Source organism: Pyxicephalus adspersus, chromosome 6, assembly GCF_032062135.1.
Source record: "Pyxicephalus adspersus chromosome 6, UCB_Pads_2.0, whole genome shotgun sequence".
In the NCBI taxonomy this organism is placed as follows: domain Eukaryota; kingdom Metazoa; phylum Chordata; class Amphibia; order Anura; family Pyxicephalidae; genus Pyxicephalus; species Pyxicephalus adspersus.
Window position 1 is genome coordinate 13527620 of NC_092863.1, and position 19012 is coordinate 13546631.

A 19012-nucleotide genomic window follows, 5' to 3' on the forward strand; every position below is an offset into this window, starting at 1 on the left:
CTGCCAGAACTATTCTTCATAGGACTTGCCAGGGTCAGGCAAGCATTAGAATTGGGCCAGGGATCCCCTCATCAATAAGAGAGCCAGACCAAAAGACTTTATACCTCCCTCCCTGGTGACCAATGTGCATCCAGTGCTGTTTTATCCTTTTAATTATATAAAGCTCTCAGTAGTTTCCTCCCACAATTACTGGTTGCCTAAAAGTTTACGACCATAGAAGGGACAATAGATGATGAGCTCCTTTAATAGTAGAGTTACGCTTCAGACAGACGGTGAGAACAGGTGCTCTCTGGGGTGGCTTGCATTGGTTAGCACCTTGCCAGCCACTTGGGAACCCCAACTTGTGAGTGGTTTCTAAATGAGCTAGCCAATAAACCTTTGACAGCAGGTGGTACTGAACTGCGCCATGTAATTTTTCAGCCATGGGTGCAGTCTAGGGACAGTAACCTCATCATTCATCTGAACTTGCCTTTCAATGTAAATGGTAGGTTGGTGGTTAGGTGTGATATCATATATTAGAGATTAATTCCCTATTCTTTGGTTATAGAAGGGAAATTACAAATTATGTCATTTTCACTACAGTAAAAAGTTCCTAATTTCACATCAATATTTTGGAAGCTTACAACAACTTTTTAACCTCATGGGTGGAGGTCTAGATAAGTGGAGGCCATTGTTGCTACACAATGAACTAAACATGAAAGAAAACAAGAGGAAACAGGCCTGGATCTTGTTAACATACACAATTGTTTACAATTACTGGTAGTTATTCAATTTAATTTCAATTTGTAATATGGTCTATGGGTTCACTGGCACACCTACTGGGAAAGGAGCCCCAGGTGAACCAGGGACTAAAGTTGCGTACACACTTGCAATATTTATCAATATCGTTAACAAAAACAGTGCTCAACGACTGACCAACGACGCCTACAAACCAGGATTGTCGCTGGAAATGAACGACCGTCCCGGCGGATCTGATTGGACGACGATCGTCCACTATCTATTGTGTGTATGGTCGTTCAGTTAACGCATATATTTCTGCAGTGCACTTTCTCCTTTACATGTCACTTTCTGCATCATTCAAACGATCGTATCTAGCGTGTGTACACTATTGGCGGATTATATTTGAATGATCGTATTGTTACAGCATATACACAATTGTGTACAATACGATTGTTCAAAATAATCGTTAGTCGTTCATTTTCTAACGATAATGACTGCAAGTGTGTACCTAGCTTAAGTATGATGGGTATTTATTCTCCCTCTGGTGCTCTCACAGTAGCTGCTACCCCTCACTTCATGCAGAAATCTGTAGCAATCAATTAAAAGCATCTTACTTCCTCCATTGTTGGGTCTTCCCCTGTTGTGCACTAACCCTACTAGTAGCCGGCAATGTGAGGATAAAAGTAGAGTTAGTGTCAACTTTAAAGGAGAGATTACATTTAAGGGTTAGTGTTGTGGGTGATCTCTGTTACCAGACACAGCTGTGTTTATAGCTTCTCCGACCAGCAAAACAGATCTGTTTCCATTTCAAAAAATCTTAATATACCATGAAAGCCTTTTAGACTAATTTCCACCACGATGGCATGTCTTTCATGCAATAAAAAGAACAACAATTTGTTTGCAAAACAACACAACAAATTTGGATATTAGCTGAGCTTGCATGCTACCCACCTACCCTGTAGTACTAATGACAGGTCCACTTGATCAACTCAGTGATTGAGGGCTTATCACTGAAGCAGTGCAATCAGGAAAGCTTAAATCAACAAATTCAAATTCAGTTGTTATAGGAAGACACATGAAAGTTAATTGTGATTAGTTGCTTCAAACCTCTGCATTTGTAGTTTCTATGAGTTGTCATATGGAATTTTGTTGTAGACACTTACCTGAGTTTTAAATTAGCCATAAATTCTGGTAATGTAACGGAGTCCATGAGCACAAAGTCCGCTTTCCCATACTGAAGCCCCTCTTGTTCCGCCATGGTCCTGGCGACACCGCTGCGGTCTCAGCGACACCAAAATTCTAATTTAGATGTAGAAGATGGTCAGTAAAAAACTAAGCAGAACACAGCAGGACAACACTGTGACACACAGATGCACCCTGCCTGCAGGAACAGTGACTGTCACACCCAGGTTGTACTTGGTTCCCTCTCGGATTGCACTCCCTCCCTGTCATCCCCAGGTGTCTGACTTCTAGGACTGCAATACCTCTGGGATGCAGGAGTCTCTTAACAGGTGAGGTCTCTTAAGAGGAGGCTTTTCCTTTACAACTCTGATGAAACTTATGTCACAGATCCTGGATTTCCGGTACACTGGAATGTTTCACCAAAAAGGAATGCTATAAAATATCACAAAAAGTGCAGCACACACAACGGCATAGGATCTCCTTCATAAAGATGTGATGTCACCTTTTGTTAGAAATGTTATGAATGAAGCTGGAATGATCTTACAGTGTTCTTGTCAGGGGTGTCCTTTGATCTGCTGCTGACTGTCAGGTTCCAGAGGTAAAATCAGTCTCCTGGGCTGTGTGATAAAGTCCCATACATCCATAGAGGGAGAGACCAGGAAGAGTGTGTGGGAGAGGTGAGGAAAGGAGGAGGGGAGGTAAGGCAATTTGGGAGGGAGAAGGCACTGCAAAGCCAGGGTGAAGAAGTGGAAAGGTGAGGCAGAAGGGAGGGACAAGGGAAAGGAGGGACTAGGGAGGTCTGTGAGAATGGAAGCTATTCACATAGAAGTAGGAGGTAAGAGGAGGAAATGAGGGAGGGGTGAAAGGCAGGGTGCACTGGGAAGAGAAGTGATGAGGGTGGAATTACAGGAGGGTTTAGGAGAGAAACTCAGACAGCAGTGTGAATATAATGGTCAACAGGTGATGTGCTATCAGGAAAGCTATCCGCATGAAAATATCAGTCTCTGCACCTGCATGAAAATTTATCAGTGTTTGCAGGAGTTTATTTTATTATCGTTATACCTTTAGTTATTTATGCATTTATATAGCGCTGACATCTTTTGCAGTTTATCAAAGTCAATATACTTTACAGAGATTTTGCAGTACTCAAGAAATTTATATTCTCCATTATTTTACACATACCACTGAACTTTTCTGCATGTTTTAAGGCCCATGAATGGGATGAACACACAAAAACGCAGGTATTACCGTTTTTTATTTTAAACTAACCAATGCCACATATACAATAAAGGTGCTGTGGAACCCGGTAAGTATTACTTTTGCAGGGTGCGTGTGTGTAGAGAAAATGTTGCTTTAACAAGGCCCTTAATGTAAAAGTGATTAGATATATGTCTTCAAACTACATACAACAAAGGCTCATGTGGGAATAAAGTTGTACCTATTGCTGAATTATTTTTTACCTTCTATGGTGAGTCTTTGTACATTGCCATGGAAGATGATGGTGCTATATATGCATATATAAAAATGATGATATTATTATCTGATCTAGTCATGGGCCAGATCTTCATTTTTGTTGTAAATCTTTTTTTTCTGTTTTTTGAAAGTATGCTCTAAGGCCCTATGTTTTTACTGGCAGTGGGATTGTGATGTCGATATTCCTTTGTCCAATGGACCATGCTTGTGGTTAAGATATTACATGTAACATCTCGCCCACGGATGCGCATAGAGAATGAAGGTAGGTAATAATAGGTGGATGAGTGCCATCTGTTTCAAATGTTGAAATGCTGGTTCATTAAGGACCAATGCAGTGGCGGGGGGTTGCAGAATGGGTGGCAAGGTACCATCTGAAGAGAGCCACCTGGAAACTGTTATTCCACCCTCCTTTAGTCTACAGTCTAGTTGTACAGGTTCCTCCAGCCCTCTCATTAGCCATGAGCTGAAGGATTGCATACCAATACCTAGTGATGACATAGGCAGTGGGATAGAAGTGGAACTAAAGTGCCGCTTGGAATAAATGGCCATCAAGGAAGTTTTTATTGCAGAAAGGATGGACAGGCGATGCAATACCTGTTCTTATCTGCCTGGTTTCTGCCTAGCTGTCAAATTTTGTTTGTTGCTCGGTATATTCAGCACTTCCAGCTTTCCTTGAAACTGCCGGGAATTAATGAACTCCTGTGTGGTTGTGCCAAACCAATTTATAAAGAGAAAAACGACTAAGATGGTGGCAGGAACAGGTGAGTATTGCAGGTTTAGTTCAGCTTTAAAATATTATGTGTAATGGAAACAAAAAAGTTTTAGTTAATATTATTGTTGACATGATAATGTAGGGGTGAAAAGTGGAACCGCAAAAGGTAAAATATAAGTAGAAGAATCAGAGGGGTAAAGGTATAGATACCAGAGATGCTAATAGGATGTAAGAAAATTATCCATGATCTATATTTCACCCAGCTGAGAGGCAAATAATGGTATTTAAATCCCAGGCTCAATAAATACCAGACAAGTAGTGGCATTGTCATCCAGGGATAGATAATATTTTGTTTGTTTTTTGTGTTTTGCTATTGCTCAGGGTTTGGATGAATTGGTAAATCATTGCTTATATGGTATAGGTTTGCCCTAGAAGCTAAAGGAATGCCCCAGGACGATTTTCTAAGGCTTTTACCATTCATGTTTAGGCCTATGGAAAGACAAATAGCTCCAGGTTTCAGGAAGAAAAAATGAATGTACAAGGACTAAAAGCTGTTTATTGTACAGCTCCCACATGTTCTGTGCCACTGCTCTGCCCTATGTGAGAGGTACACATTGAGATTTCTTTTTTCAGTGGTAGTTGACATTACCGCAGCATTGAGTATATACATATCAATTTTCCATTTAGCTGCCTGCTTGGAGTTCAGTTTTGAAAACTTTATTTTAGTCAGGCAGCTAAATCTAAGAATCATTTCTTGACAATTTAGAATTCTGGGCAGCAAATATATAGATCCTGACACCTCTGTCAGCTAATTCCATATGATTTTTCTACCCCACACCAACAATATATATCAGGACCAGCAGCTCAATGATGAGGTTATCCCTCTGCTCTCTCCTGCTCTCATATGGAAAGTACAATTTGATTCTAGTATTGGTCATCCTTCTTTCAGTATGAGCACTTCTATACAAAATCTTACAGGAGGATACTATCAAGAAATTTCCAACAATGTACAATAGTTTAATTAACTTATATACTTAATACGTTTTTGCTGAATACCTAATTAAATGTTTGGGCCTGTTTATAGTATAGCTTAAACTGTATTGACGCTCATGTCCACTAGAGTGCGCTATGATACCATTATAGCAATAAAACAAGTTGACATTTATTTTTCTCATTATTGAATAATATAAAATAAATGCATCAATAATATTATTGAATATTAATTTTTAAAAAATAATATTATAAATACACACACTTCCGACCATATAAAAACATATGTACAAGTCCAACTTTTGTTATTGCAATGCCCTCCCCCCCCTGAATTTTTTAATTCAGGTAAGTTATCAATGTTTTGCTGCCGGTGATAGATTTCATTGATGTCAGTTAAACGGATCTGAAAGTCACAAAGGAACACATAACCAATTCTGCTTCAGTGGCACTATAGAGGAAACGGGGAACAAATTATTTTTTTTAAGTTACCAGGGTTCCTCCAGAGGTTATTTGAGGTTCCTTGGGGAATTTGTGACTTTCAGATCAGCTTAACTGACACCAATGATTGATTCATCCCATTGGTACCTGGTAATATAAAAAAATGTGTTCCCCTTTCTCTCTATAGTGCCAATACAAATGAAGTTGTAGAATCTGGAGCAGGGATGGTTTAGTATGCAAGTATAAACTTTCCTTGACAGAGGTTGTCCACTGATATATATGGCCCTTAGAGTTTTCCCCTATGGTTGTTTAAGTCTATCTGAACTGACTGCAAAATAACACCCAAGTAAACTAATAAATGGTAGATTATTATTTTGGATTTATTTACATAATCTATAAGAGCCAGAACTTCTTCTGTATCTTTTTGCTTGGGTATTTGCATTCCGGTGGGTCTAGCTTGTTGTTTAGTCTGTTTATAATAGTAAATAGTATTATCCCACTCAAAGTTGCCCCCACAGTCTTCTAATGTAAAAGGAACACATCTGTTGCTGTTTCACTGAGTTATGCTTTTTTAGTATCTCTTGTGTGTTATGCCTCAGTGCCCACTGTATTATTGAAATGCTGTCCTTTTATGTTTATTCTGAGTTTTAATAAAAAAATAAAACAAAAAAAAAAATAAATAAATAAGGTGCAATACAAGTTTATTATTGTAAATATGATAAACATGACAATTTGTTTTGTCATTATTTATATATATATATATATATATATCTGAGAAGCACAGTGACAACACCAGTACACCCCTTATGAAGTGAAAGTAAATCTTGTTCAGCCTGGCAAACAGCATTCTAAGCATTTCCTAGGGGAAAAGTAACATGTGGGTGGAGGGGAAGCTGATATATGATACAGAGCAATCAGTCTTCAAATTATTGTTACACCCACTCTAACAATAAAACATAGTTTATATATTATGTTATAAAGATGAGAAGAGGAGGCTGTTCTGCATTCCAGCAGGGGGAGAACTTAGGCAGGACTAAAAACACAACTTGAGATTTCAGTGCAGCAAAGACAGAGTTGTCACCTAACTGGAAATTTGTCATTGGTTTACCTTAACCTGATCTTGGGGCCAAGTGCCCATTGCTCAAGGAACCACTAGTAACCCCTGGCGGTGACCCAGGGTTCCAAGAAGAAACACTTGCCAAGATCTTCTGACAAAGTCAGAACTTCCTGCCCCTTCTACTCCTATTGTCCCATAATGATGGTCTGCATCACTGTCTGCCAGAAATGAAAAGAAGCAGGAAGGATAAACTCTGCTATCAGGAAATAAAGAAGCTTTCCTACAAAAAAAAAAAAATAAATAAGCAGAATATAATAACTGCTGCAAATATTTGGGTGCATTTAGTGCACCCAGAGCGTCAGAAGTTCATCGTCAGTGATTCAATCTTTTGGCTCAGAACACAAAGCACACAATGGATAGCATGATCCTAAGAGACTCAGAGCTGTTAGAATAATGCAGACTAAAAACTAATGTGTGGATCATCATTTTTCTCTGTAGAAATCATCCAAAAACGAAATGCTGACACAGAGACAGAGAGTTTATTTTTAGAAAATGCAGAACCACCCACTTGGGGCTCTGCAACTAGATGGTTAAACTATGTACAATGAACCATTTACTTTTATTAAAAGCTTTTTCTAGGTATATCCATGGAATGTTAAAGCCTATAAAATAATAGATCAAAACTCTATCCCTAAAATTTCATATAAACTTTATTATATATACAGCTGTGCTCATAAGCTTACGTACCCAATGATTGGCCATTGGAAAATATGACTTTCCTAGGGAGTGTCTATTATCAAAAAATTGTGTGTGGCCTTTTCAAATCATAATGATAGCTGAAATCACCCAAATGTTGCTGGATATCAAGAAATGTGGGAAAAGGTTGGAAAATTTTACAAATCAGTAAAGGGGCTCTATCTACAACTATTACAAAACCTTAAAGGGGGGGTGGGGGTGGCATTATTAGGAAAGAAGGGTGGGCAAATTTTTGAACGGGAACAATATCATTATTTTCCATATTTCAATGCTTTATGTAATGGTTGTTCTACTCTGATGCCTTATAGTTTAATTTGGATCCTATTACAAATAAACTAAATGATTTTCGCCTGATCACTTATGCTTTCTGTAAATAGATAATAAGAATTCATCCCACACATTCAGCCAGAGTATGGTAATGTATGAAAGCGAATGAGAGCATTCAACATAACGTTTTTGACAGGTGTTTGCTGAAGAGGATAGGAGACTATGGAAGCATCTGACTGCCCAGAGAAGCTGCATAAAGCATCTTGAAACTACACCTCACCCCCATTGCAAACAAACGCCCATACTAGAAGGCTTTTCAGCAACTCCAATTTGTTTCAGTCGTAACCAGGGCTTTGGGGTGGTTGAGGATTGGATGACAGTGGGTAACCACAAAGCCCTGGATTTACCCTAATTAGTAAATATTTGTACTGGAAAAAATAATTTAATGCAGTAGCAATGAAGATATACCCTGTTCTGCCTCTCAAAGGTATATGTGTTTTGTTTATTGTGTTTCTGTGAAATAACTAACAAGCCAGTAATATTCTAGAAACCCTGAATGCATATGTACCTGGAAAAGTTTATTTAGACTTTCTTCAGTGCTTGGTTCTCCATTTCAGACAATTCCTTAGGACAAACATCTGCCTACACAGTGACCTTCGTACAACTTCATTGTCTGTAAAATGTGAAATGTCATCACTCATATAAAATACCCCATGGATAGGTTCAAAGGAAAGTACTGATTGTGACTAATTCTGATTTAATGGGGCCTGTATTGCTGTTTGCTTTTTTTGCCATCAAATAACTTCCAACATTGTCAAAGTCAAGCTAATTAGTCAACTAGTATATTTTTCCCTACCACTCCTAATTTATACAATAATGGTCTGTGACACAGAGTCAGGATTCTGTGCTCCCCATTACAGAGACTTTTTTCCTTACTGCTTTATATTAGCTGTTTGAGCGCTATCAAAGTGCTGTGCTGTTTCTTTCTTGCCAAAATGTACTAACCAAGAATATTAGGAAACAAATGTAAAAGTTACTCACTTCTAGAAGAAAATTGTGCCAATATTTATGACTCGCAGGTTTCCCATGGTAAGGCTGAGTGATATAACCGATGCCCAGACTATGGGGCTGAAAGCCGAGAACTAAGGTGAGTAACTTTTACTTTTTTTTTTATTTTACCTTAACCTTGACATAACCTTGTTACATTGGGTGGGGGAGGCAAGACATAGGTACATTTAAATTTATAATTTCAACAAGTCAGGAAATAGGTGCATTCATAAGGGCAAGCTTTTGTTCTAGTGTGCAAGTATATTTGTACATTACAAACCTTTATCTGAAAAAGGATTCCCTCCAGCACTGCATTCTCTACTCTTTCCTTCATTGCAGGAACTGCAGACCTCAGTTTAAAGGCCTCAGTTTTTTTACTGGGCAGCCAGGATTATTCTAAAGATCTTTCTAAATGTCCTGTACGACAATGTGAACAAGCACTGAATCTGTGATGCAAACCCTGACTCAAATCCTTTCACTTATATTCCCAGACACTGCAGCTCACGGTGGAAGGGTGGGCCCGGGCTGACTGGCTAGGTACAGCCATGCAAATCATGCCCACCGTACCATGTTTTTTTTATTCCACCGTTCTATTTACCAGTGCCAACTCTGAATTCAGGAGCAGTGTAAAATTATTGCTACACCGTCACAGAAAGCTGCATTAGATGGGCTTTGCAGAATCAATGGGACTTTGGGACCTATAATGTTGCAGTACATATACAGTCAAGGCCAAAATAATTGGCACCCTTACATTTATGTCAGAAAATGCACACCTTTTCCCAGAAATTTGTTGCAAATACAAATGCTTTGGTATGATCATGTTTATTTTTTTGGTGGCACTGGAAGAACACAAAAAAGCAAAGAAAAAAAACCCAAGAAACATTCCACACGAAACGTCAAACACATGGCCTGAAATTCATATAAATCAAGTGAATAAATCAGTGATCCTTGGAATCACTCTACCTCAAGATGAAGTGACATTTGTATCACAGGCATTCCCATTTCACTGGTCGTCATCTTCCATCAAATATTTGGAAGTACATTTATCAGCTAACTTACTGGACTTGTATGACTTGTATTACTGAAGGATACGCAGACCTGTCTAGCAACCTGGACCAGAAATTCCTGGCCATTCCTGGTTTGAGCGAGTGGCACTGATAAAAATTGATATACTCCGTAGGTTTCTGTACCTCTTTCAGGCGTTACCAATGATTTTGCCAAATTCATATTTTTGACATCAGAAAGATATTTTAGTGAGATATGTCTGGGCATCTACAAGTCATAGATTACGCTATTCCATCCTTATACGTCAAACAGCAGAGTGGTTTGGGTCTCCCCCACTTGGAAGGTTATCATGCAGCAGCATTAGTACATGTTTTAAACTGGATTCATCATGGGAAATCGAAGCAGTGGGTCACTAGTGAGGACTATCTTTACCCGATATTACATTTCTCTATACCCTGGGTCAAGCCGTCTGACAGACCAGCTATGCAGACATTCTTGATCACAATACAATCACAATAAAAAAATATTCTGTTTCCTCTTTTGAAGGACCCATGACACGGATTCTAGGTAATCCAGCCTTTCCACCTGGGGTGGAAGCCAAACAATTTTTTCACTGGTGTTCTGATAGGATTTGGCCAAGTAGAAGTGCATTGGAGGGTGCGGAATATTTTATTTTAACATGTCAATACCATTTGTAATTGCAACAATTTTCTGGGAGAAGTGGTGCATTTTCTCACAAAAATGCAAGGGTGCCAATAATTTTGACCATGACTATAAATATTTAATAATATTAAAGGAGGCCATAGTTTTGCTTTATGTCTATTGGTAGTTATATTTTCTTTGTGGTGATAAGACAATGCATACATCTTAATCATTTTGTCTAACAAAGATTAGCACTATTGTTGAAACAACAAGGAAGTAAAGGTAGAAATATTCAGCACAAAACGTGCATTTTTGTGTCCAGGTTATGGAGGCCGAATTCATTCACCTGTGAAAATATTTGGTATGTAATATGAACTCCTAAATGTCAACTATTCCACTTGACGTAATTAAAAAAAACACCATTTATTTTTTCTGTTGTCATATAGCACATTCCCTAACTGTCTCATCAGTATGATCGGTGACTGGCTAATACCAAGACAGCAAACGCGGGTTGCAGTCAGTGGCCACATGAGGTAGTCACTGTATATTTATCAGAGTAATATTGTTTGGGGGTTATGGGCATTCTGCAAGGTATGAGAAAGCAAACTCTTGAAGGTGTGGATTACACTATATATGTGCATAAAACCCTAACTGAATGTGGCTATAGGTTTTATCTTAACTGGCGTTTGCAGTTATTAGCTGATATATGTACATGTTAACCTGAACCCGCATTTGGTAGTGGTTTCAACAGCTGACTCATAATTCTGCAATGCACTGAAATGTAATAGATGAGGCACGGTTTGGAAGATTAACCTTGGTAAGCAATCGATAGATGCAAAGCAAAAATCTATTCTGCAATCCCTACAAAAGTATGCCATTCAGAAATAAAAAGAAGAACGATAATGAGCATATGATTCCACTCTATTAAAAATTCTGTGCAGGCACATAAAGAGATACTGTCACCTTGCAGGGTAAAGTAACAATTCTTTGCAACAGAATATGGCTAACATACCCAGGTTCTGTGTTCTACTTATGACATCAGCATTTTCGTCAGATTTGGAACATAGTGGGCCTGATTTATGAAAGCTTTTAAAAACTAGGAAAGATAAGACTATCATGGGAGAACCTGGGTGACCCAGCAAACCTGAAATGAATCTGCTCCAGAACTGAAAACATTTGCCAAGTAATAGTAAATGATTTTTACTACTTTTACTGGTCTCTTAAAATTAGGGTAAGGAAACATGGCTACTACTTTTACTGGTCTTTGAGAATTCAGGTAAGGAAACATGGCTACTACCTTTTACTGGTCTTTTAGAATTAGGGTAAGGAAACATGGCTCCTAATTTTACTGGTCTCTTAGCATTAAGGTAAGAAAACATGGCTCCTTCTTTTACTGGTCTTTTAGAATTAGGGTAAGGAAACATAGCTCCTACTTTTACTGGTCTCTTAGAATTAAGGTAAGAAAACATGGCTCCTGCTTTTACTGGTCTCTTAGCATTAAGGTAAGAAAACATGGCTCCTGCTTTTACTGGTTTCCTTACTGGTAAATGTCTTACTTTGTCACCACTCCACCATTAATAATGCACATGATCACTGCTGGAATTAATATTATGGTCACAGCGGTCGTTGCCATAGGAATCTAGTAACCCTTATAAATCTTTTAGTTTTTTACTGCCTCCCTTATACTTTGTTCCAACTTTTTAATGCTCCATTTTTCCATTGCCTTTGTAATATAGCCCAACTGTCCAGTGCCCCACCATTGTGACCTAACTTTTCATAACCACCCAAAAACAGCTGGGTGGTTGCTGAAAAGAGTAGAGTTGTGTTCCCATCTAAAAAGGGCCAGGAAGATCACTACAAAGATACAAATCCTCCAATAAACCATCTAGCATATATGCTTTTCAAATGTTTGCCTGGAGTTCAGCATTAGTAAACTGTTCATGCTAGTGATCTTTGTTGAACATATTGTTTGTGATCAGGACATCAGGACTAGGAATGTATAATGTTTTCATTGTCTTGTGATTTGTTTTGCTAAGCAAAAGAACATATTCTTAAGAATAATGTTGTATTCACCTGTAGTAAAAAAAATTGGTATGGTTACTGCAGGGATAAATGTGGTCAGTGTTGGCATTCTGTACACGGCACTTCTGAATTACTCAGATCTTTGTTGAGCATTTTGTTTGTGATCAGGACTGGGCATAAATCATATTTGTAATGTTTGCATTGCTTTGCTAAGCAAACACAGATATTCTTCCGAATAATGTTGTATTTACCTGCGGTATTTAAAATTCATATGGTAACTGCAAGAATTATTGTAGTCACTGATGGCATTTAGCTTACTACCCTGAACACTGCACTTCTGCAGAAATAGGACTTCTTCATCTCTGACCCGAAGGTCTGAAAGAAGAAGTTGGTATCTTCTGAGTGAAACCACCACTTCTTCCTTAGAAGAAGCTTCATTTCTCAGGCCTCCCTTTTTCAGCTTTGTCAACAAAAGGAAAACTGTTCAAACAAGGGCCAGGATCCCAGTTCTCCAACCATTAACGGCACAGTTGTAAATTACACACAGGTAATATTTTACTGATATGATAATTCCATGAGCATTTCATAATCCCATCCGCCTCTGATCACCTCTATTACCCAGGAACAAATACGGCTAGTGTCTGTTATTTACCTTTCCCATTGATAACAACAAAAATGCCATTTTAGTATAGATATAAAACCCTCTGATCAATGCTTCACATTCCTTTTTGTATACAGTACTAACATGGCTCATAGGGAGATTAAGCCTTTCACAGAACTTCCTGTTTTTCTGAATTTATTCTCAATAAGCAAGAGTGTCATTGTTATCACAAGTTGTATCCATTAGGATAACTCTCCTTTTCTAGATGAAACGCATAATATAGTACTTTGTACCAGAAACCAGGTCTGTGACTGATAAGAACCGACATAAAAGGTGTACATTAATTCATGTTCATCTCTGGAGCAGCCCTGCCCAGTTTTCTTTTCTGAATAGGTACTTTTATATTTATGAAATTTTCCCCTAAGGCTAAGTGACATGTCCTTGTTTGTTTTCGATTCGACACAATGGCTGGGTGGGCTGAGGGAAAAAAAGGGGGAGGAAAAAAAAAGGGAAAGCATTTGTTTACATACCATCAAATTAAACGCAGTCTTAGGTGACCCTTATTTTTGGGTGCTAGGTGGAAAAGTGGAAGTATCGTTCTGTACCGGGCCCCGATCAAAACAGCTTGACATTAGTAATGCCCAAACTTTTAGACGGGAGCCCATCAAGGGGGGGGGTTACTTCTGTACTGGGCTCCAATCAATACAGCTTGACATTAGTAATGCCCGTACTTTTAAACGGGAGCCTGAGAAGTTTACCTAGTAGGGTCCCAGAAATTTTTGATGGTGGTATGGTGGTTCTAGCTGCACAACCAGGTAAAGAATAGATATCATCCAGCATTTATCAACTAGCACCATTCTTTTGTCCCCCAGCGTTGACTACCAATAGCCAGGAGCACTTCTCTCACCAAATTCCATAACTGGTGGTCGGAGCAAGGACAGCAGGAATTCCTCAACAATGTTTGATTGATATATTAATCAACCATTGGTCAGAATGACTTATTTTATAAAAAAAATGCATTAGATTTGATCTTTATATTGTGTCTAATGTCAAATATGATAGAAGTATCAACCAGATGTAAAGTAAGAGTAAGAATGATTGTTAGGCAGACAGATTTGATGTGTACAGCCCAAATGCCCACGTTGGCCAAAGCAAGAGATTAATTTAGCTGCTGCCCTCCTCAGCATTACATACTTAATTTCTCTTTGTTACCCTGCTGCTCTGTTCAGCTGCCAAGAGCAAATAAAAATAACCGGAACTCTGTGGTATTGGAAGCATGTCATTCTCTTCCCCTGCTCCCACATGGCAGCAAACCCAGCACCGTTGATCTCCTGCACTCTTTTTGAGCCACTTCCTGTCTACATGCATTCACTCCAGCATCGCCTGCAGATTATTGCTCTGAATCAACTTTCAGGTACTGACAACAGTGGACATTCCTAAGCAACATGTGTATTGTCCCATGCTGCTTTTCTGCACCTGGGAGGGAGGGACAACAAACACCAATGAGAACCAACTGTTACCTTATAACAAAGTGCTTGAACAATTACTTTGTAGTAGATACCTGCAAGAGTTTTAAAACCTTATCATAACTCAAAATGGTTATATACAGCTTTATCAGTATGTCTGCATTGGTTTTGATTTTTTCTTGCTTTTTAATTTTGATTTTTACCTGGCAATTCTGCAGATATCACATTTCCTGTCCCTTAATAACAATGTTTACTTCATGCACCTATAGCCCCATACAGACATCAAATAAACATCATTGCTGGAAAAAAAAGTTTATAATTGTTTCCAGTGACTGTTCAATTGAGAATGGACAAGGGGCTGATCCTGCTGTACAGCTGCTGCTTTATAGGAAAGCACAGCGTTAGTTCCCAATCAGTCATTCATAAGTCTGACAGAATGTTGAATTGGGTTCAGATCTACTTAAGTGAACCTTTTCTTTTACCTGTACAGACACAGCACAAGTTTATGTCATGTTTAAACCTTCTTATGTCCTTGAGACCTTTCTAGCAAAATAGATGATGTCTGTGCAAATACTCAAATGTAGTCCAACCTGTTTATAGGCTGCATGACATAATAAATTAAACAATTAATAACAGCAGTAACATAAAGGAGTGCATCTTGTGAATTAATGAGTTAAATGGAAATGCTTAGCCATGTAAGAATCATGTAGCACTATCATTTTATGTATTCTGTACAGGAATCTATGCGTGTATCTATGATGTGTGTCCCCCAAGTCTTCTTCATATTACAGATTTCATAATCTTCTACAAAATTATCCAAAAGTGTTACTAAAGCTAGGTACACTTCCAATAATTATCGTTAGAAAACGAACGATTACGACCAATCAACGATTATGCACGATTATACTTGGACAATCGTATTGTGCACAATTCTGTACATGCTGTAACAATACGATCGTTCAAATATAATCCACCAACAGTGTACACACACTAGATACGATTGTTTGAACGATGCAGGGAGTGACATGTAAAGGAGAAAGTGTATTGCAGAAACATGCACGATCACTGAACGACTGAACACACGATAGATAGCGAACGATCGTCAGACAATCAGATCCGCCGTGACGGTTGTTTATTTCCAACGTCAATCCTCGTTCATTGGCATCGCTGGTCACCTTTTTTGTTAACGATTTACAGCCGATCGGTTATTCATCGTTCATTTCCAACGATAATTATTGGATGTGTGTAAGCAGCTTAAGACTTCTACAGGCATAGAGCAGCTCTTGAACTGCCTACCCCTCTGTGTTTCTGTATCTCCAACTCCATCACATGATTTGTATGCTACAAATACAACTGATTCATTCACCCCCCCTTCCCCATTCCAAGTCTATTTGGTTTTCTGTTCTCTGTCTACTGCTCCCTCACACACACAAGATAGAGCATAGACATCTGTTAGGTGGAAGTCCTAGTTATGGTCATGTCTATGACTGTACGCCCACGGCTTCTGACAACCTGCCAAAACAAAATTAACTCTGCACTTTCTTGTCTACTCTTCTTGCTGGCAAGGTTTGAAGCAGGCCTATGCTTTCCCAGAAACTGCCCTCTATCAAAACTATCAATTACCATTGTATTATTTAGCAAAGTATTAAATTAAAACATAAGGTTTTCATACAACCTTTGCAAGTGTTTTTTCTCTGTGCCAATGAAACACTGGAGGATAATATTCATTGAAAGCTAGCAATAGGTTGCTCAGCCTGAACAATGACCCACCCTGGTGCTGGGGACAACACTTTTAATGCCACAGCATGGATCACATATATTGTACCAGATGATTTTAGAATGAAAGTAAGAGGTTTATTACATCACAGCTTCATTTTACTGATGATTATACAGAAGAATGTTTTAAGGCTACGTACACACGTAAGATGAGAAGATGATTCCCTTACGATATTCGCCTCAGGGACAGTATTGGATGAGAATCTGGCATGTGTACAGCGCTCGTCTGGCGTCATTTATGGATCTGTTCTGGAGGATCCACGAACAATCGTAATACAAGTGAAGGGGAGAGAGTGCAGCGGGGTGCCGCTCCATTGTTCTCCACTCTCTATAGAGCAAAACGGTGCTGTATGTAAAGTGCTTGTTCAGTCATTTGTTGTAGGAAAGACAGTGAAAGTGTGTACGTAGCCTTGGTATATGTACATGTGTGGAGCAGGCCAACCAACCTAATCATATTATATTTGTGTGCATCCATGATGAAGTAAACATACAGTAACACAAATTTGCTTGTGTATGTTACAATCAATAGATCTTCATGATTTGGTGACTCCATAAAAACCACCAAGGATCTGTTCACATTGGTACATCAATGTAATGTACAGTAAGACTGCAAAGGTGTATTGAAACCAGTGTGCTGACAATGCACCAGTACCACAACAAACATACAGTGCATTGCAGTGTGTTGGTTTAGATATTTAGTGTTAAGGCTCATTAGCACCAGAGCATATGCATTACATGCACATGCTGGCATGAAATTTCTTGTTGCTTTGCGCTGGGCTGCATTTTTACCATGTGCTTTCCTATTTATTTTGGCTTTAATGTTGTTACTGCACCACTTGCTATGCAAAATTAGAAATATTTCCCCCCCCACAAAACATTAGTATGATGTGAGAGCATAACAATAAAACAAGGGTATTTGTCATTGAATTGGAACTGTGGTGCACAATACAGCCCAAAGATTGTGATATTTGAAATGATTAGGCTGCCTTAGTGAAACACAAGAATAGGGAAGTGTGAATCAAACCATAAAGATTTCTTTCTGTTCCTGTGCATTTCCTTTTCATGAGTTAGGCCTAATATTTTAAATTTAATGAACACAGAGAGACAAATTAAGTCAATCAGCCGGCACTGACCCTGACATTGGTCCAAACAAGGCAATGTGGATGTTAAGGTAGAACATTTGTATCCCCTTCTGGGAATCCAAATCCCTGATATCCAGATGAAAAAGATGGAGATTACTGTAGAACAGCCATGGTTGGCAAATTTTCATAAATTGAAAGTGGATTTCATTGAGTATCACTGCCAGTTTTTTAATTGACTATAATTCTATTATTGTGTTTTTTTTTTTGCTTGTGAAAACCTTTGCAGTAACATGCTTTGTCACTGTACAGGTGATTACAATTTGTTTTTTACAGAAAATTTGGGTCAGAAAATTAGGATTGTGCCTCATCAGGCACTGTATGCTTTTTGCCTAAGAGCTCAGCGATTAGATAGCAACAAGACAATACTTTGAACTGTGTTTCCCAGAGCTATATGATTTCTGGAACTTGAAACTATTGTAAAACCATGGTTTATGGTAGTCTATATTTTTAGAGAGGTATAAATAAGTGAGACACACCCTGGAGAATGTTAATTTGATCTGTATTGGTTTTCTATTTACACGAGTAGAATGTAAAAATGTAATTACGTGAGAAAAATGCATTAGAAGATCCATCTGTGAAGTCCTGCAATTGTTAAAAAGATTTAATCCCACCGACAGTGAGCGATGAGTGGGTTGACCACCAATGGAATTGGTGAAAGATTGTTAGTAAAAAGAAGACAATAGATAAGACAGCATCAGTGGACAGTGGAGGCTTCATTGAAGAGCAAAGCTTCAGGGTCCATTTCTATTTTGTCTGTGGTCCTAAGTTGCGTACACACGTGCAATAGTTATTGTTGGAAATGAAAGACTAACGACTGTTCGTCCAATAATCGTTAACAAAAAAAGTGGGCAAATGACGCCAATGAACGAAGATTGTCGTTGGAAACGAACGACCGCCCCGGCAGATCTGATTGGGCGACGATTGTTCACAATCTATTGTGTGTACGGTCGTTAAGTGATCGTGGATGGTTCTGCAGTACACTTCCTCCTTTACATGTCACTTCCTGCATTGTTCAAACGATCGTATCTAGCGTGTGTACATTATTGTTGGATTATATTTGAATGATCGTTATCATTACAGCATATACAGAATTGTGCACAATACGATTGTTCAAAATATTCGTGCATAATCGTTGACCTGTCGTTAGTCGTTTATTTTCTAACGACAGTTATTGCACGTGTGTAACTAGCATTAGGCCTGAGGTTTAACCACGATAGTAGTTGACTGGGGTAAGTTGTGACCGGGTTAAGAAGCAGGGTTAAAGTCTGTTTTACCTTGGTGCATGCATGCACCTGTACCTTACTCATTGTTTGTTAAAGTGGAGGCACCAATGCTGATCTCATTGTAAAGAATACTAATTACCTGGATGTAAATTTGATGTTTTAGCATCGGAAGTAACTCAGCTGAAATATTCAAGCAGATAAAACAGTTTCTGGGGATTAAATGCAGAAGAACAGAACACCAATGAGGCAATATGAATATACTGTATTAGAAACAGGTCACCGGGCAGTTGGCACAACTTTGGCAAAATCAACACGTTTCCTTGCACCTGCTGGGATATTCTTTGGAAAGTAAACTTTCAACACATTCACTAAATGATGTGAAAATTCCTCAACAAGGTGATTATTCTGATTTTGAACTCTAGCTCAAATCAGAAGTCCCCCATTTAAATACCAATAGGGGTAAAAAATTATATATATTAATATATAAATTTAT

General features: G+C 38.5%; 1 protein-coding gene across 1 annotated transcript in view; it reads right to left on the reverse strand.

The window, feature by feature from the left end:
* MYO1D (myosin ID) overlaps positions 1-2682 on the reverse strand; it is a 46022-nt gene extending 43340 nt beyond the window's left edge. Inside the window, exons 1-2 of the mRNA XM_072414630.1 lie at positions 2205-2682; positions 1884-2019 (exon numbers count right to left, since the gene is read on the reverse strand). Of these exons, the coding sequence (XP_072270731.1) occupies positions 1884-1978 (95 nt within the window). The 5' untranslated portion in view covers positions 1979-2019; positions 2205-2682. The remainder of the gene's footprint in view (positions 1-1883; positions 2020-2204) is intronic.
* Between the last annotated feature and the right edge of the window lie 16330 nt (positions 2683-19012).